We start from the raw sequence: 21,245 nt of genomic DNA on the forward strand, positions 1-21,245 counted from the left end.
CATCTCATTTCCCTTTTGGTTTCACATAAATAAGTCTTTGTCAGAGGAAGGAAGGCAATGACACATATTTTGAACTGGAGGTTCTTTCTTCATTTTATTGTGTTAATGAATGGAAAACAGATGAGCTCCACGTGTGAATTGATCCACTGGAGCCTTGCTTCAAAGCTCCCTGGGACATAACTTGGGTGGGAAAAGAAGACTTGGGACAGTCAACTCTTTCCCTGCTGCTTATTCTGTGACCTTAAGTTTCTCTTCATTTTCCATAACTTCAAAATTATAATAGGTATTGTTTCACTAACTACTTACTGAGTATTACTACATATTTTAACTCAATTATCACAAATCCTTGAGGTAAATTATATTATTATCTCATTTTAGAGATAAAACAGAGGCCAGAAAAGTTAAGTAAATATCTTTTCAGTGGTCACAGAGCTAGTAAAAACAATCAGAATTTCAACTGAGATACACTAATTCAGATCACAAGAGCTTAACCACTGTAAAAAAGCAAAAATATTGCTTATGTCCAGTATTACTATCTCACAGAGGCATAAAGAGGTTTAAATAAGATATAATATGTTCAATGTGTAATAGTCATTCAATATAATATTATTTATTATAAATATGTCCCAAGGAAAACCTCCATTCTTTTCTGATTCTTTCTTATTTCTAAAAGTAGACTTCAGATTGTATATTAAAGACTCTTAAAGGGCAGAGAGATGTCACTGCAACTCAGAACACTGTCTGAACAAACACTAAATACTACGCATCATAGCACAAAGTTTAAAGGCAAGCAGGGTAGAGCCAGACAGATTAGAGCTAAGAGTTGAGTTCCCCCATGGACTTGCTGTGTGACTTCAGATGAGCTATTTCACCTTCTTGAGTCTTCAGCCTTTCATCTATAAAATGGGAGAATTATCATTTCTGTGTTAAGGTTGTTATAAGGAATAAATGAGATGACATACATATGTGTCACAGCATAGGAACTGGCATTTGGCATGGTCTCAGTAAAGACCTCGAAGGGATTTCGAGACTAGTCCAGAAGTGACCTTGAGAATGAGTCTTCCACTTCCTCATAGATACTGAATTCCGTTTGTCCAGTAGCAGTGGAGTCAGGTACAACCATAATTGGTGGGGCAAGAGCTGGTTCTGATTCAGTAATTCTGGTTTCAAGGCTCATTTCAGAGGCCTGGGCTACATTTTAATTCATTTAATTTCTGCTGACTCTTCCCAGACCTGTCTGTTATCCAAAATTCAAAGAACATGGAGCTCTCAAAGATATGCTGACTGTGAACTCACTAGATAGTCACTAGCTCAGAGATCATTTCCAGGGAAGAGCCCCCTCTATTAGGGTTGACTCTGCAAAATCAAATGTCTTCTCTTTTCTCTGGATTAAGCATGTGGCAGAGGTGTGGTTGAGCATGGGGTTAAAAGTATAAATTCTGGATTCACACTATGCAGTCTAACTTTGAGCAGGGCTTTAGTCTGCCTGGCCCTCAGTGTTGTCATAAAAGTGGGGGGAGGATAATAACATCTACCTTGAATGAGGTAGAAAAGCACCTAGTACCCTCCATAATGATCATTAGTATTACACTGTTCAGAGTGGAGTTTTCTGATGAATAAAGGTTTGTAGAAAAAGAAGTCTTTCTGCTCAATCTTCCAAAGTTAAAAATTGTATTTTAAAGCCTCTTTGCATTGTATACTTACCCTTTTTTTAAAAACTCAGACAACCCACTGTTTTCTAAGCTCCCAACAAAGATTTATTCTTGCTTTCACTGTCTCTTTAATTCTACATTGTATAATAGTTTGATTCATTATTCTGTTTCTTTTAAATATAGGAAATGCTTTAAAATATAAGATATCTGAAGTCAGATTCTAAAAGTGTGAATTCTGGTGGTGAACCCACGGGGTTCAAATCCCAGCTCTTGCTAACTATGAGACCTTGGACAATTTACTTAATCTCTGCATTTCCATTCCCTCATATGTAAAATGGGGTGTTAGTAAAGGTATCTATTCACCCAACAATCATTTGTCAATTACCTTCTATTGCTATAACTATAGAGCAGTATTCTGGGTTACTGCGGAAGAGTAAATCAATTAATGTATACAGTGCTTAGAATAGTATCTGGCATATACTTGGCATTCTATGAGTAATGTCAATAATTATTATCTTTTCAACTCCTCAAAACTGAAAATTTATTAAAAGGATCAATGGTAGAAAATGTCACTAAAACAGGATGCTTCCCAGGCAGTGGTGCAGAAGACCTGAAATTAATTCATTTCTCCTCAATTCACTGGTATCCACAACTGGCAATTCAAGTTCTTTGAGGCTCAAGTTTTTTTTGTTGTTGTTGTTCCCAACTCCATGCCAAGTGAATGATCCAATAAAATATAACTCATACCGCTGTTATATTTTAATAGGTATTGTTTAAAGATAAGGAAATGCACGCGTGGAATCCCAGGAATTTGGGAGGCTGAGTTTCGCTTGAGCCCAGAAGTTTGAGACTGCAGTGAGCTATGATCACACCACTGCCCTCTAGCCCAGGTGGTAAAGAGGAGACCTTGTATATCAAAACAAAACAAAACAGAGATGTATGAAGCTATAAAGTATTCATTTTCCAAGTTCTAGTAGTGCCTTTTTGTTTTTTCATTGACAATATCAGAGAAGAGAATGTGATGAAAGGATTTGTTCAGGTTATGGTTAATTGACAGTCACCCAAAGTTAGCAAAATCCTGCTAGGAAAATCCACATAAGGATAATATATTTTTCTCACTTTGAATTTCAAATATGCAACTAAAGTCGTATTTTTTTAATTTATTTTAAATTTTTTTTATTTCAGCATATTATGGGAGTACAAATGTTTAGGTTACATATATTGCCTTTGCCCCACCTGAGTCAGAGCTTCAAGCATGTCCATCCCCAGATGGCGCGCACCACACCTATTAGGTGTGTATATACCCCTCTCCTCCTCCCCCCTCCCATCTGCCCGACACCCAGTGAATGTTACTACCATATGTGCACTGAAGTGCTGATCAGTTAATACCAATTTGATAGTGAGTACATGTGGTGCTTGTTTTTCCATTCTTGGGATACTTCACTTAGTAGAATGGGTTCCAGCTCTATCCAGGATAATACAAGAGGAGCTATAGCACCATTGCTTTTTGTGGCTGAGTAGAACTCCATGGTATACATATACCACATTTTATTAATCCACTCGTATTGATGGGCACTTGGGTTATTTCCACATCTTTGCAATTGTGAATTGTGCTGCTATAAACATTCAAGTGCAGATGTCTTTTTTATAGAATGTCTTTTGTTCTTTTGGGTAGATGCCCAGTAATGGGATTGCTAGATCAAATGGTAGTTCTCCGTGTAGCTCTTTGAGGTATCTTCATATTACTTTCCACAGAGGTTGCACTGGTTTGCAGTCCCACCAACAGTGTATGAGTGTTCCTATCTCTCTGCATCCACACCAAAATTTATTGTTTTAGGACTTTTTGATAAAGGCCATTCTCACTGGAGGTAAGTGATATCTCATTGTGGTTTTGATTTGCATTTCCCTGATGATTAGAGATGTTGAGTGTTTTTTCACATTTGTTGGCCATTAGTCTATCTTCTTTTGAAAAGTTTCTGAAAAATGGGCAAAGGACATATAGGAGATTTCTTAAAGTTCTGTGTCATATAACCTCTGCTTGTGTATAGGGAATTATCCATGAATATTGTTACCTTCTCTTAAAAATAGGTAAAACGCTCACTGACTCTGTATTTAGATTAGATAATGTTATGTAAGTTTTTTTAGTTCAAGATGTATCACACATAAGAGATAATTTTATACAAGTCAACATGAGCTGCCCAGATGAATATTTTGATTTAGTAAACTAGTTTTCTAAGTAAGATTAAGCAGTTAAGCATCTTATGGTTTATTGCCATCACTCTGGTTGAGCCTTAAAGCAAATAGGTTATTGAGGATAAGCTGCTGGTTCTGCTATGGAAGCCTTGAGGTAACTGAGCTGACCAGCAGCAGTCTGTTTCTGGTAGACACAGGTAAAAAAAAGGTGGAGAAAAGCTCAGGGAATGAGGAAGCATTGCAAGGTGAAAGAGTAGTGTGGTGGATTTTTACTTCTTTTAGTGCTATCATTTAACCCTGGGGAGGATGCTATTTCATGCACAGAAAATTAACATGCTCAGAAAAATAGATTTAGGAGATGTGGGTACCATCATAATGTTTCTCCTTTTTCTGCATAAATTTGAAACAAACACCAATTTTTATTTTGCGTTTGAGCAACTTTGCCTCTTCTACCTTTTTCTGATTCTCAGCAAGCAGCAGCTTGTTTTCTTTATCCTGCCTTCCTTACTCCTTAATTTCCTATGTGGTTCTGTGGAGGAATAGTTGAGCTCTAACCACTGGAACGTGGGTAAAATAGAGTAAGGTTCCATGGGTTACTGCTCTGCTTTTCATAGACTGCTCATGCGGAGGGATGTGGATGGTCTAATGGCTTAGATTTGTTCATCCCTTCATATTTATTTGGGTCCTTTTGTATTTTGTATCATTTTGTTCCTCCTATAAACTATGTAACAGAGGCAGTATTTTTATTCTCCTCACTTTACAGATGGCAGAATGGGAGTTCATAGAGGTATTGTCCATGACTCACAGTCACATAGTTATTAACTGCAAAGTCATTAAAATGAGGTCTCCTGTCTTCAGTTTTGATGCCCTTTATAGTATATATCATATCACATAGAAAACAGAGCAAACCAACCAGGTAGTAAGACATTATTCACCAAAAATGTGGAGAGGTTACACATGCCTCCAGCCTGCTTGTATTATAATCCTATAGTTAAAATAATATAAATGTTCATTTATCAGAAAAATTGGTGAGGCACAGATCTCAAAGGTAAGAATGTGAACACAGTATGTCTTGTGTCATTCTTCCCCAATGATTTACCCTGTAGCTGACGTCCTCCAGGAGAGTAGATGTGCCCACCGTGCACTCTGCTTGCCACAAGGTCTCCTTGATGCTACAACCATAAAGGAACACATTTTTCTTTTGGGAGTGGCCATGGAAATCACAGAAGACCTACAATAGCCAAACAATGGAGAAAATAAATCCAGGTCAGGTCCATTGGTTCCTGAAATGCTTAAAATGTCAGCTTTCTCAGATAGATAGATACTGTTTAGTTAGCAGAACCAGCCATGTAAGCATCATTGGTAACTCCAGCAGGAGTTGTACTGACTCAGTTCTCAGGGAAGAATGTAGATCATCGGGGTCTTAGGGGTGAACAGGTGTGAAGAAAAATGAGTAATGTATAGCTCTTTTGAGAAATTTACTTGTGACTAGGGAGGAGATGGAGTCAAAGCTGGAAAAGAAAAGGGGAAGGAGGGCATTTTAAAATATATATGAGGGCTTTAAATAATTTAAAAAGTCAATAGTAAAGATCTATTTTTTAAAAGTAGATTAAATATACAAAAAGAGATGCTAATAAGTAACTATAATTTTTCTCTAGGTTCTGATGTGGTAAAGAATGACCACCAAAACTCAATGGCTTATCAAACAAAGGGTTATTGTTCATTTATGCTAGAAATCAGCTGTGCCTCTGCTCTGTGTGTCTTCTTCATTCTAGCATCCAGGCTAATGGGGAAGCCCTAATTTGGAACATGATAAAATCTTGTGACAGAAGGAAAAAAACTCAAAGGTAGAATCATGTAATGGCTCCTAAATCTTCCTCTGAAAGATGGCAGACATCGTATCTGCTCACATTTTATTGGTCAAAAGAAGTTGCATAACCAGTTTTATCATCAGTGGGGTGGGGAAGTAGATTCCTCCTACAGGAAGGCTCTGCAAGTCACATGGCAAAGGGCAGTGATGTGAAATCCTATTACAAGGAGAGATGCTAATAATTGAGAAAAATCATAAAATCTAGAAAAATGACCACAAATTCTTCCCATCCCTGTATACATCCCTTTTTGCAGTAGACTATGTTCTACCTTCATCAACAGGTAGAATACATTTCTTCACCCCTTGAATCTGGACTTAGGTGTGTGACATCTTTTGGCCAATAAGAATGAGCAGACATGATGCAATGCAAGCTGAGGATTATAAAGAGGTTGTTTGCTGTCTGGCTGTTCCTGGGAGCCCTGCAACAACTGCTGTGTGAATAAGCATAGGGTAATCTGCTAGACAATGAGACTCTGCAAAGTCATTCCCCCTGACATAGCGGATATCAAGTCAACCACCAGACATGTGAACGTATCCACCTTAGAAAATCCAGCCCTGACCAGCCGGCTCAGACTAGAGGAATAACCTAATTTACCTGCATGCTTCTCATTTAGAATCATTAGAAATAATGCATAGTTTTGTTTAGGCTACTAAGTTTTTCTGTGGTTTGTTACACAACAAAGCTAAGTGCTACAATAATCTGTTTACTTAGTTAAAATATTTGCTTCCCTCCCTTTCGCATACAAAATACACTCAACTCCTCCCCAAATGAGATACCCCTGAATAGCCTATTCTGTCTCAGTACCAGACTCTCAGCCCAAGATTCTGTTATAGTTCTATATTCTATATGCACCTCCTCCTGATCGCCACAAAGGCAAGTTACCTGCTCTCCACACATCCACATACAATTGTTAAATGAAGCAACCATATCCCCAGTAACCTTCAGGTTTGAAAGGGCTGGATGGGATGGACACAGCAGTCACTTGTCTTCTGAAATGCCCATGGATAGACATTGTGAGGTGTCTATATCCTTTGGATACCGCCAGTTGGTTGATTAAACCCTGGTTCTGTTCCCTGTTAGGAGCTCTCTTGGATTTTTTCTCTATAGATCCTTACTCTGCCCTTGGGAGGTGCTTATTTTTCCTTTATCCTTCTGGGCCACACATAAAAAGGCCACTGGAGAATAGGGCTCTCTTTGAGTCCAAACATCTCTCTTCTCTGATTCCTGACGTAGAAGTTTGGGGGCCCAAAGATCATTTTGGTCTCAAAAAGTCAGTCTCTTTGAATCAAAGCACAGAAAAAGCACTGGAAATGAAACACATGAAGGAAAAATAAAGTATTCTTTTCTTCTTTTTTTATTTCGACCTTTCCAAAACATAACACTTGACAGTCTAAAGTAAAATAGTAGCAATGTAGTGTATGTTTACAGCATATGCAAAAGTAAATCTATCACAATAATGGCACAAAATATGGAAGAAATAAATTAGTAATATACAGTTATAAGGTCCTTATAGTATAAAGAAAGTAGTATATTATCTCAAAGTAGACACTGGTTAATCAAAGATGGATATTGTAAAGAATAGGGCAACACCAAAACATTTTTTAAGAGGCATAAATAATAATTCAATAGTGGAGATAAATTAGAATCATAAAAATGCTCAATTAACACAAGAGAAATCAGAAAAGATAGAAAACTCTAAGAACAGATGAAGCAAATAGAACACTGCTAGCAAGATGGTAGATTTCAGTACAAACATATCAATACTATCATTCAATGTAAATGGTCAAAGCTCACTAATTAAAAGATGAAGATTATTATATTGGATAAATAAACAAGATAAAATATATTCTGTCTACAAGAAATTTGTTTTAAATATAAAGAGGTAGGTTAAAGTAAAAGGATGTAAATAGATATACTATGCAAACACTGAATAAAAGAAAGATGGGATAGCTGTATTATTAATAATTATCAGATAAAGTAGACATCAGAACAAGCAATATTATCTGAGATAAAGAGGGATGTGCTGGTTGATGTGTTCATCTTGTCTTTGGTGGTTAGGTGCTACCACTTGGACTCTGCTACTCTGGGATTTCATAATCTCCATCAAAATCAAAGACCCCTCACCTCAGTGGTAGCATTCCCTGTAGACCTGGCTGTCAAAGGAGAGCAACTACACAGCTCTTCAAGGATGAAGATGCTCCCCTCACTAATATATGTCTCACTGCTTAGTGGAGGGAACGTCTCTCATGGGCGGGAGATGGGTGTGTGAGTCTCCCAAGATGAAACCAAGTACACATTTCTATTTCCCTGAGACTTTGCACACTCTCCTCCCCATTATGCCAGGGAAGCTCTAGCATCTTGACTTCACTAAATGTAGTCTAGTGTTCAGCACAAGGTTCAGTCAACCAACCAATTAGGGTGTTATATCCACCTCCAGCTGCTCAGGCTAACAAAGTAAATCCAGAATCTCCACATCATACACTCGTATCAGTGAAGTTAGCCAAATCCAGTGTTAGATTCTTCCTTTATCAGTGTAGCACCCTTAGAATCCATTCCTACACATGTTTCCCAGGTTTCTGATGATATATATTACCAACATCTTGCAATTTTTTTGGTATGCAGCTATTTCTTCCTGGGTCATGGTGCGTAGTTATCGTCCAGGATTATACTGGTATTTAATTCTAGTTATGAGATCAGGAGGCAATATTGAGTAGCTGTGGTGGGTCTTAAAGAAAATGAGCATCCTCTTTCAAGGCGCCTGCCCCAGGTGAGGCTATCCCAGGACTTTCCAACTGCCAAAAACTCCTCCTCAGTTACTATTCCTACTGATCTGTGAGGCTTGAATGATGTTCTATTCTAGACTTTAGAGCAGTGGATCCCAAGTATTAACAAGCATCAGAATAACCTGGAGTTTGTTAAAGCGACTGCTGAGCCACGCCCCAGCAATGCTGTGATTCAAGTACGTCTGCATTAGGCACCCAAATTTGCACTTCCAGGAAGTTTCCAGGTGATGCCGATGCCCCTGGTCACTTTGAAAATCTCTAGTCTAGAGGAACTAATGAAACAATTGTTTTAGGTTGAATTCTCTACCATAATGAATTTCCTATGCACCTTTACCTCTTACACCTCAGTTTCTCTCTGTGAATAAACACCCACCATTCTTATGAAAAGTGTGCAAACAAATTAAGACTGTGTCTTAGCAACAGTTTTCTCAATAAAGCAAGAAGCTATTCCTACTTGGGGACAGGCGCTCCTTAAATGCTGAATTCAACTAAAGAAGAGAGTGCGTTTTTTTTTCCTTCAGATTCTTACAGACTCTGAAAGCTGAGGTAAATGACAAATTATAGACCTATTCGCCTGCAGGAATGAGCACTGCTAAGCCCTGGGAGTTCTAGTGGCCTCTGAAGATTCAGAACGAAGAAAATGGAGACATTGTTCTGCTTGTTGCTCAAATGTTGCCCCTAAAAATAAATGCCTCTTAATTATAAGAAACATGTATTCCTCCAAATTGCAGGGGGCAATTACAAGACAATTATCACGTTATTTCAGTTGAAGAAGCTTTTTCTTTCCTCCTGGAAGATTTAATACTTATACTTCCTTCAGTAAAATTCTGTACCAGATAAGTAGGAAGTATGCCCAATTAGGACCCTCCAATATCCACAGGTTTATTTTGCTTGTTAATCAATTGATTCAACAAATATTAACTAGGTGCCTGCTATGTGGCAGGAGAAACTAAAATGTTAATATAACACAGTACCATTCCCCATACCAACAACAATAATAGCTGCAATAGTTAATTTATTGAAGACTCCAGGTACTGTGCTGAAAACTTAATATAGATTATCCCACGATGAAGTAGGTACTTTTATTATGCCTGTTTTTCAGCTGAGACCACTGAATTTCAGATAAAATAAGTAACTTGCCTAAGTTTGCACTGCTAATAAGTGGGAAAATTTTTACACCCCAATTTTCCATAACCCAGAGGCAATGTTTTAAAACACTTTTCATTTCTGTATTGCCTCTTTCAGGAGCCAACAGGTCATTGTAGTACAGTCAGAGGAGAGCTGAGGTAGACATAAGTCCAGGATTCTTAGGGACCCCACATGAGGGCATGTTGCACACCCCTAAGGGGCACCACTCACACTGCACCCCAAATCAATGGCATGCCTTCAAGGCATGCAATGTGGTGTTTCTGGGATTGCCAAGGCACCTTATACCTAAGATGAATCTTACTGAGTGAGAACTATCTAAGCAAATGGAAAATTGGGAAGAAGGAGCTATAGGTTTGAGGAATCGTAATAATTTAGAATAAGAGCATACAGTAAAAGGAGAATTAATCAGGTATCTATAGCAGTGGGCAACGGTCAGATCATCAATGCACTTGTATGCCATTTGAGGGTGTTAGGATGTTTTGTCGAAGATGGGTGAAGGAGGCTTTAAAGGTTTGAGCAAGGAGCAACCCGATCAGATCATTAGAATAGAAGTGTTACGATCAGAGGGACTGAGACCATGCAAGAGAGATAACAAGAAACTAGCGTAAGGCAGCAGATGTAAGTATGTAAAGAAAGGAAGTTGGTGAGTAAGGAAGTAATATCTACAGGAGTTGGAGACTAAATGGATTTAGAGGCTCAGAGAGGAAGAGGTTAAGAATAATACCTGGATCTCTGGATTAAGTGAATGAGCAGTGACTGCTTTTCCTCAAGTCAAGGAACATAGGAAGAAATGCAGATCTGAAGGTTTTCTGTAGTTTCATTTAGCTTTGTTTGTGCTGGAGTGCTTACTTTTGAAGTTCTGGCCCTTGGCGAAACTGATAGCCTTCTCTATGTCTCAGTTTCTTCATTAGCGAAGTATATGGTGTGGATTGGATTATGCATTTCCCTAGGACCTTTTCCAATCCATTCTTGTCTGAGCTAAACTGCAAGGTTAATTTAACTCATGCAAACGTGAGTTCCATCCTTTCTTGCTCAGCAAAGAGGCTGATCACAAGACCACGTTGCTATGCTCCTCACATGCCTTCTCCTTTGTTCCCCTCCCTCCCTTGGTCCTATTCTGGTTCCTCTGCAAGTTAATTGGGCCCCTTGTTTGAGAAGTTACCCCTTCCATCTCAAACACAGCTCCTTCAGCTGTCCCCCACCCCACCATGGCTCACTTAATTCCTGACTGTGTTTACGGCTCTGATTTGCCAGCGTTAAGCTGCTGTGTTTTCCACTCCTGACATCTGGGTCTCATTCCTGCCTCCCAGCAGCAAACCTCTGCATTATTTATGCATTGCCACAGGAAGATGAAGCGAGGCCGGAGTCAGGAGGAGACATATTCTGGAGAATGTGATAGAAACTCAAAACAACAATGCTTCCAATTAAACCAACCAAGGCTCACCAAAGCCCTGGAGATTACAGTTTATGTGCAGCATCGTGCAGACAGCATTCAGCCCAAGTTCCTGAGTGGTGTTAACATCTCTATAAAGGAAATAACATTGGTGACATGTTCAATTACCTTCCAAGAGCCCAGTTTGCAAGACCCCGTTTTCCAGACCTCTTATTGACAGCCTTGCTCTCCCTAGCAAGCGTTTCATCTGAGTTATCAGCAATATCCCTTTGAGAATAACCACAGGGGGGCACGTGCAGAATTTATTCCTGTAACTACCTGCAAGGGGGTTTTATGCTCCATTCCCGTTCTCAAAGTCAGAGACATTCACTTAAATTGGGCCATTGTGGGCCAATGTTCCAACAGGGCCTCAGAAAAGCAGCATTTACTTATAGATAGTTTTTGCTCCCTCCACTAGCTAATTTGTGGAGACAATTTTCACATTAAACCCAGCAGAATGCACCAATAACCAACTCTTCACAAGACTGTCCACAGTGGGACCTTTTATTATATGTTGTAAAATGCTGGAGGAGGTTTTCTGCCATTCCAGTGTTGTGTATTATAAAATCCTTCTTTCCAAAATATTTCTATTACACTGAAAGAGCCCATGTAAATCAACATAAAAACATGTAGCCTAGTATGTGGCTTTGTTTTGTATCTAACATCCTTCTGGTAAGTAATAATTCTAACGCCTACTATTTATCTGAATGCCTGGTATGCGCCAGTCACGGTGCTAAGATTTTACACACATCTATAATCTATAAAAAGTCTTGAAAGGAGGATATCATCCCAATTTTACAGAGATTCGACTTCTAAGATTAAAGGAGGTTAAACAACTTGTCTGTGGCTACCCATTATAAAGCGATGTGTTATATCTCAAATCTGATCAGTCTGGTTCCAAAATTCTCCAAAACAAAACATTTAAAAACATTTGATCTATCAGCGATGAATAGCAATATAACAAGACTATCAATTAGCAAGTCTGAGCGTGAACAACCAGACTTAGCCTGAGGTCTTCTTTCAGCGTGTTCTACTCTCCACCTCTGGCCGGCTCTCCCTCCTTGAGCAGTCAGCTTAACGCCTGAGAGGGCACTTGTGCGGCGTGTTCCTGGCAGCTTTCTCCAGAGCTCAAACTGTTTCTTTTCCTCCGTTTTACATATTGAAGGGAGAGAAGCAGCAACCTGGATGCCACCATTCTACATAGTCCCTGGGTGAAGCCTTTGCCTTCTGTCTCACTCAGGTGCAGGTGCTGAAGGTCTCAAGGTAGAAGCATTCACCTATTCATTTTGTGTGTTAAACTCAATCAGAGCATACAGGCTATTGGGCCCCCTGTCTTCACCAGAAGGTGGGATCTAGACTAGGCTTTTTGACCTATAACAGGTTTCTAAGTTGCCTGGGTAAACCCTTGGGGTGGGTCAGGGCAGTAAATACTGACCCACTGCCAACCCTGCCCAGTCCATGTAAGGAGGCTTGCTTTGGTTTTGCCTCAGTTGCCTGATTTGCATTCCTATCTTTGAGAGCTGTCAGTTGCCTCAATCCCCAGGGCTGGACTGTGCTTTGCTCGGGGCGGGGCAACCCCCACTTTCTGGAACTGGAACTTTGAGCCCTACACCCAAGGCCCTTGGCCAAGACCGTTGTTACCTTGCTCTACTCATGAGTCAGTCCTCAGACACACACAGGCCCCTTCTGTGTCTGCATCAGAAGCCTCAGCTTTGACCCCGGCCCTCCTTCACAGAGAACAGCCTTATGGCAAAACTAGGCCCTCTGGCCCTGTCTCCACGTATTTCTTGCCTTCCTACCATTTCTCCCAGCTTTGGGCAGAGGCACCTTCACAAAGGCTGAAGGGGAACATAATTTAGGCAACTACTCTCCTATTTTCCCCTGCACCCCGCCTCCTTGCCCACTCCCTCCCAGAAAAAAATTAAAAATAAGAAATTTACTTAGATTTCTTTGAAAAATCTGATATGTACTTTTATCCAGCATATGGAAGACCCCAGATTTTCGGCTCCTATGATGCATAGAAGCTACATTGAAGATACTAGCAAGGGAAAAAGAAAAATATGCCCTTTGCTTTTCAAACTAAGTTTATCCGAGAAACTTTAGCATTCACTTAAATATAGATTATTTGTGTCAGTAAAAATACACACAAAGCATAGTTTCTGGTACATTGAAGAAGCATTGTTTAATGTTTATTTGGATAGCATTAAAATGATTCTAAATAAAAGAATATAAAATCAAATTTAAATTTTTTTACCTAGGACCTCCATGGGAATTCTGTCCCTTCCTCCCATTATGGAAGCAAGGTTTTTGTTTTTTTCTACCATATCCTCAAATGCCAAAAAAGTGAAATTCTAGATTTATTTAGTACCTTAGCATGAGTCAATGAAAATGAGCAAAAACAACACTTGTTCTTCTACCACTTCCAAGGAATAAAGTGGAGACAAAATAGTGTGTATAAAATACCTTGAGGTCCTTGGAGACAAGGGTTATAGGAAGGGACATGCCATCCCTTTTCTTCTCTCTCCGTTTGTGTCTCTTTTAAAAGAAGCTGATTAACTAAAAAACATAGGCCAGAGGGACAAAATAAGACCAGGAAAATCATTTAAGTAGCTAAAAATTCTATTCCACTGGGCCCCAGAGAAAGACAAAACCAAAATATGCCTGCCCTGTCCCCTGGCAGAAGGCAGCCCAGTTTGTGTGGGTTGTAAATGGAAATCAATGAGCTCTTCAAAGAGCACTGAAATCCCTTTACCAACATGCATTCACACAGGGAGAGCCGAGAGGCTAGGAATCGATACCTCTCCTGATTGTGAAGCCCCAATTCTTCTTCGCAGCAGCACAAGGGCCAGGCCAGCTGCAACATGGCAGCTCAAAAGAAGCTGTCCACTAGCTTCCCCCAAGCGTGCTACAGCCTAAGGGCTTTCTCTCACTCCGAAGCCATGCCCAACCGCCCCCTCAGCCACCAGCCTTGCTTCCTGGCTCTTACGGGGAGTTTCACAAAGAGAAACAGATTCAATGCCTCCTGCTAGCTGCCTGTAGAGCCTGTCTGCTTCTTTGGGCTTCTCCACTTACCTGCCTTCTCTCTGGCTGGATCTTTCTGACTTCTAAACAGATCTTCTTCCGCAACCTTTCTACTCTGTCCTGGCAAAGATGTTTTCCCTGACTTGACTTGCATGTCTCTATGTTGGTCAGTCTTATTTGGGGGAGCCCCTTTGTCTCCTAGTTGCATTTTAAATCTCCATGACTTTGCTCTGATTTGTTTTTAATTTTCTGTATTTAGGTAAATGTGTACCTAGAATGAAAGGCCCGGATCCTGAATTCACAGTTTAGCGCATTTTGGTGTAACTAACTCTTCGATATAGAACATTTCAACTAACCTAGAAAGTTGCCCCCTGGACCTTTTTATTCAATCCCCTTCCCCAGAGGCAGCAACTGTTCTAATTTCTATCTTTATAAATTACTTTTACTGCTCTTAAATGTTACATAAATAGAAGCATAAAGTATGTAGTCTTTAGTGTCTAGCTTCTTCCATTCAATATAATGTTTCTGAGATTCATTCATGTTATTGACTATATCAGGAGTTCATTGTTTTGTTTTGTTTTTTTGACTTTTGGTTTTGTTTACTAAATAATATTCCAATGTATGAATATACCAAAATTTGTTATGTGTTTGGGCTTTTGGATGCAAGATCTAAGCTCTCTAACAAACAAAAGAGACAGGAAATCCGGGTCCAAGAACATGGGAAAGGAGTCACAAGACGGTCTCTGTGATATGAGTACCTGCCACCGGTTAAATGAGAAGCTTGCTTTCTTTTATACTGTGCAGTGACCTCAATCATAGAAAACTCCTTGGATTTCCAATTTTACAAAGCAGATGATCTAAGAGATCCTTTGAGGGAAAAAAATATTTCTCAGTCTTACTAGAGTCAAGTCCAGGGGAAACCCTGCCTCATCCTTCATGTCCAGCTCAAATGGCACCTCCACGCTCTCCAGCTTTTCCATAAGCCTGAGAGAAAATGACTCAACCCCTCATCTTTGCTCCTATAACACTGCACATGGGCCTTCGTCACAATGTTTACTGTTCTGTACAACACTAGTTTCTTTGCAGATCTGACTCTACTTTCTTTTTTTTATTTTATTTTTTTTATTTCAGCATATTACGGGGTACAAATGTTTAGGTTACATGTATTGCCCTTGCCCCGCCCAAGTCAGAGCCTCAAGCATGTCCATCCCCCAGACGGTGCACACTGCACCCATTACATCTGACTCTACTTTCTATCAAAGTAAACTATGGGCTCCTCAAAGAAATGGACAATCCTTTTTTTGTTTTGTTTTTAATTGGCTTTGTATCCCTGGCACCTAGCACAGCAATTTCACACACATGGTGTAAGAGAAGGGACAAATGGATGACCGCCCAGCTAGGTGGATGGATGAAACAATATGTGAATATTGCCATGTTGCCTATAAACTAACTGATTTCTCTGGTATTTAGAAATCCCCAGCAGTATCAGTGTACTGCTTTCTCTCACAGCCCCACATTCTCATTGGTTCTGGGAGTTCATATTAATCCACCCGCTCATGGGCAAATGCCTGACTAGCATCTAGAACAGGTGAGATTTCCTAGCAACCATACAGTGCCTTCCCAGTGCTTCACAAAATAATTTATTTAATAATAAAAGCTAGAGGTTGAGCAGAATCACAGTTAATCTCCAAACAGATAGCCCAAGAGTCAATCTTACTGCAGTAGAAATCTTCCTGGTGCAGGACAGGCCTGTGTACTGAGTGAGTGGTAGCACTTCTGCTGCTAGCAGGAGACTGATTCAATATAGCTTCGTAGGTAGCTAAAAGGTGATGTTAAACCCGTTAGAGAGCTTTGTAACACTGTGAATAGCATTTAGTACTCAGCTGTTTCTCACCCACCTCTCAGATGGTCCCAGCAGGAAACAAGTCTGTGGCTGTCATGTTTACAGCTAATTAATGTTTATTTATATTTTTAAACAAGCTTTTCACCTGTCATGCTTTAAAATAAATGTTCTGCTCTTCAATTAGAGGTTGTCAGAGCAGAGAGAATCCTGTGTTGTTGTGGGTTGAATGTGTGTGTGTGTTTAAATGCGTATCAGGTAGGGAGTTCTTCCCTTTTAAGTTTTTCTCTCTCCTCTTGGAGCCTAAAGCTTCCTACTCAGAGAGACACCCTTTCTCCAACTTTTGACCATGAGGTTGGTGCCCTGCTATGCAGGCCATGAGCTCAATTCCAGTGGATAGATAGCAGAGATAACAGTCCCTTCTAGGATTGAGGGAGGGCAAGATCAACATGAAAATATTGTACATTTTAACCAGTGCACAACCAGGATTCTTAAGAGAAAAGAATGTGCTTTGCTCTCTGTGCAGTAAAGGATTAACTCAGCAAGTCTAGGATGTTCAAACCTTCCACATTCTTAGAAAGTTCTGTTCCTTGACTGGCTCCTGGGAAATGAACCTTACCCCCTTGGAATATTCTGCTGGATGAATGCCTTTCTTTACCTGAGGATGTGGGTCATGCCAAGTGGTTGATGGTAACAATATGATTTTTGTTGGGAGTCTTGGGCCATGAGGTATCAGTTTTACCCCTGGAGAGGCTGGAGACTAAGTAGCTAAGGTCAGCCATGTGGGGCACTCTATGGCTACATAGCTGACCCCCAATAGAAACCCTGGACACCGAGGCTTAGGTGAGCCTGGTTGGCAACACACATTGTTGCTGGTGAATTAAGTACCGTTTATACAACTCCACAGGATGAGGAACATCTGGAAATTTGCACTTTGTCTCGCCTGAACTCTGCCACATGTGCCTTTGACCTTTGCTGATTTTGATCTGTATCCTCTCACTATAATAAACCACAATTGTGAATATAATGGTGTTGTGAGTTCCATGCATCATCCTAGGAAATCACTGCACCTGAGGATAGTCTTCAGGACCCCTGGCACACTCTCTCAAGAGTAAGTAATGAAGAGAGGTTGAGTTGCAGGGTAGAAAAACACATCAAAACTGAATCACAATTCTGCTATACACTCTGGGTGACCTCATAGAAATCACTTTATTTAATCTCTTTTGAGATTTAAATAATATTCTATGTTACATATGCATCCATTTTGTCATTAAATATTTATTGAATATGCTGTTTCTTGGATTGCATAGTAGATGCTCAAAAAGTGATTAATAGTAGAGACAATTATTTGATTTGGCCAATATGTCAGCTTCTCCACCCTATTTTAAGTCTCTTAGGTAAAGTAAGGACTCTAAGTTTGGATATATGCCCCTCCACAGTTTACAGACAGGTGTGTTCACAGTTTGTAGCTAATAAATGAGCATTTTCATATGGTTACTTTGGTGCCATTTCCTTTTTCTTATCTCAAACCAAGTCCTCTGATTTCAAATAGTCTGTTTTTTAAATAAATTATATAGTACCAGTGGCTTGCGAGAATAAACTACTTAGAACAGTGCTAGAATCATCTTCAGAATGTATTAAGTATTAGTTGAAGATGGATATAAACATCTAGAGGATTTTTCCCAAACACTATTTAATAGTCATGTACATTTTATTTCTTGTCCAATAACTGAAATCTCAGAAAAATGAAGGCCTAGGAAATAAGATAAAATATAATTTCTTGCCCCGTTTCTACCAATGAGTACTGAACTGATTATTTGCCTGTGTTGTGGGATGAATTGTGTGCTCTAAAGAGATATGTTGAAGCTCTAATCCCTGGCACCTGTGAACATGACCTTATTTGGAAATAGTGTCTTTGCAAATATAGTAATGCTAAGATGAGGCCATATTTGATTAGGATGGGCCCTAATCCAATAACTGATGTCCTTACAAGAAGGAAATTGGGATACAGACACACACAGAGGGAAGATGGGCTTGTGAAGACAGAGGCAGAGGTTGGAGCTATGCTGCCACAAGCCAAGGGATGCCAGAGATTGCTGGCACTGATGAGTAGCTGGAATGAGCAAAGGACTCTTCCCTAGAGCCATGAGAGCGAGCATGGCCCTGCTAACACCTTGATTTCAGACTTCTGTCCTCTGGAAATGTGAGCTATGTTTCTATTGTTTTAAGCCACCCAGTTTGTGGTAGTTCATTACAGAAGCCCTAGGAAATCAGTACATCCTCCATTTGAGCTTGTCCTACGCAGGTCTTTGGCCTTTATTTTTGGTTTTGGTTTCAGTTTTTGGCCTTGGCAGAGTATAATTTGCCTTCTGGCAAGTAAAAGGAACCAGCCAAGAGTGTGGAGGCAGAGGGAAGTGAGTGACTCACCACGGGACTCCGGCCAATGCTGCCCAGGTAGTAGAGCAGTCCTTTGGCGTGGTAGATGGTTGGCTGGAGATGGGCCTGGGGAGACAGCCACTGTCTGTTCAAATCTTCCCCCCTCAGTGAGCATCTGTGACTGCAGGAACAAACCATACACAAATAAATACACATTTAGAAGAAAATTACTTGAGAAAATAAAGCTCCACAAGACAGACAATTAAACTAATGAATCCAACTTCCCTCTGACTTCTGCCCAATTGGCATCAATTCCAGATGTCCAGAAAACTGCAGATTTGTTGTTTAAGCTCCCAAAGTGCCATGATTATTCACAGCCACAGACAGAACCAGAAACCATATTTGACTTAATATTGGGTTAGTTTTAAGATGAAGTTTGAGAAATGTAGCTCCCCATTATATACACTCATGGAAAATACATTCAATAAATTTCTCTAGGCTCTGGGCCCTTCAGTTCCACAAATAGTAAGCTGAGGTCAATCTATCATACTGGGTGTGTTATATATGATATTTCCAGCTGGCCCAATAACTCTGCCAGGTAGATATTAGTGCATCCCAATGAAGAGACTGAGGCTTAGAAATGATTAAATAAATGGCCTGAAATCGCCTAACCAAGAGCTACGCTTTCCATTGGGTCTATTTGCCTCTAACCCTTATGTCCTTTCCCTTTTCACACTGCTTCCCTCCCTGGCCAGGTGGAGAACACAGAAAGCTTGATATTTACCTGGAGAATCACAGTACCTTTTGTCAAAGATTGCATCAGGGTATATGAGAGCTAGAGTGAGCTCAGAATCATATAGTCCCTCATTTCAGGAGTGAAAATGTTCATATTGGAAAGTTCCAAGTTACTTTACCAAGGTGACCTAGCTGGTTGGTGATAGCACTGACTGCAGTTCAGAGGGAGGGAACTGAGATGCTGAGTTGTCAGGTAGTGTGCTCCTAAAAGCCCACTGGAGATGACCAGTGCAGCCCATGCACAGGAGAGGTTCACAGCAGCCCTGCTAAGATGGTATTTACTCAATAGGGTTAACAAGCAAAGTGCCACAGATTGGGGGGATCAGCACAGCATCTCCTTCACTAGCACTCCAGCACACTCCCCTCCTCCACCCCAGCCCTCTACCCTTGTCCTTCTATACTTCAGCTCCATATAATTGCTCACAGTTCCCCCTGAGCAATTGTGTCCGCTGGCCCTTGCTGGGACTCCCCCTCTCCATCCATTCCTACCTATCCAGCTTTCAGGGGAACAGCCCAGCAGGAAAACTTCCCTTGATTTTCCAGTCCATTGCATTCCACTGCTATTTGTTGCAAAAGCATCCTGAGATCCTATTAGTCAGAGCCCTTATGAAACCATTTTGGATGGGGTTTTATTTTCACTTCTCTTGCCTTCCCCATTAGATTAAGAACTTTCTGGAAGCAAGGACAGTCTCTTGGTCACCATCAAAATCCTAACTGTGTCAGAGCTGATACCGAGTAAATAGTTTGGGATAAATAAATACACTAATACTTAAATGTAGAATCAGATTCATTTTCTGTTGTTTGTTTTTTAACACTATTTTCTATAAACCTTGGAGGTAGAAGAAAGAAAGTTCAGCCTTCTTTCACCACTCTTTCATCTCCATGTTTCTGAAATTATCTTTAAATATTAGCTTCCTTCTGCCTGTCAGACCCCCTGACAGCTCACTGGAAACAGAAAATCTTTAGATTAATCACTCATCCCGATTTCTCCATTAAAATATTTTGACTTGAGAAATGGTAGGTTTTGTGCATCTTCCCTTCTACCTTTTTTTTTTTTTTTTTTTTGGTTATTTCTCTGCTTTGATTCGTCCCTTCCTCTTTTTAGTGGCAATGACATCTAGAAATAGGGTTTATCTGTTCTGCCTGGGACCAAGGATGAAGGCAAAATATGAAGCAGATATTTATTTATTTATTGAGGCACAGTGTCATTCTGTTGCCCGGGCTAGAGTGCCATAACGTCAGCCTAGCTCACAGCAACCTCAAACTCCTGGGCTCCAGGGATCCTCCTGCCTCAGCCTCCCGAGTAGCTGGGACTACAGGCATGCACCACCATACCCGGCTAATTTTTCTATATATATAATTTTAGTTGGGGAAGCAGATATTTAATGCCAATAGCAACAGAAAGGAACAAGCAACCCAGACTTGTTCCCGAGCATGTCTTCTGTGTTTAAATGGAATTTCTTTTCTCAAATCAAGGTTCTTGCAGGCACAACATCCCAGAGCCTCAGGATTCTCTTTAACTGCTCTGTGATTCTCCTTGCCTTGACCTGAATTCTCATCAACCAGGGATTTGTTTTTCTTTGTAACATTGACTGAGATAAAATCAGCTGAGCCTCTTTAAAAGAATTTCTGTTTATATAAATGAAAATGTGAGCACTGTATATGTCCAGTAGCCAGCAATTCTACATCAGCTCTCTCTACATCTTCTCTCCCCATGCTCCATGGAAACCAAGTTCAGGGGCACTATCTCCATGGAAAGGGCTCATAGGTTACCACATAGCAGAAATATAATCCTAGATTATAATTCACAAAAATAGAAAAAATAAAGATCTGTACAGAAACCAGAAGCAGCCCAAGTTTTAGATAAGAAGACCTAGTTCCAATTCCCAGCTGTCACCAGGTATGGGATTTGGGGCCTCTTTGAGAGTCACTATTCTCAAATTTGAAAAAAAAAAAAATAGATATTCCTAACTTCTCTTCCAGGTTTATTCTAAAGAGCAAATGAAATACTATCTACTTCAAATATCTCCATGGAGAAATATCTGCATAACTCTCACTCTGCCTGTGTCTGTGTCCATGACTATATTCACATCTGTATCCACATCTGTATCCACATCTACATCTTCATCTACA

The 21,245-nt window shown here is 40.1% G+C and overlaps 1 protein-coding gene across 1 annotated transcript in view; it reads right to left on the minus strand.

Annotated features, from left to right (window-relative positions):
* The window catches only part of AGBL1 (AGBL carboxypeptidase 1), a 439,634-nt gene that overhangs the window by 107,858 nt on the left and 310,531 nt on the right, over nt 1-21,245 (minus strand). The window contains 2 exon segments of the mRNA XM_069465752.1: nt 4,945-5,076; nt 18,369-18,498. Coding sequence (XP_069321853.1) covers nt 4,945-5,076; nt 18,369-18,498 — 262 coding nt within the window.

The sequence above is a fragment of the Eulemur rufifrons genome, chromosome 3 (genome assembly GCF_041146395.1).
Source record: "Eulemur rufifrons isolate Redbay chromosome 3, OSU_ERuf_1, whole genome shotgun sequence".
Classification (NCBI taxonomy): domain Eukaryota; kingdom Metazoa; phylum Chordata; class Mammalia; order Primates; family Lemuridae; genus Eulemur; species Eulemur rufifrons.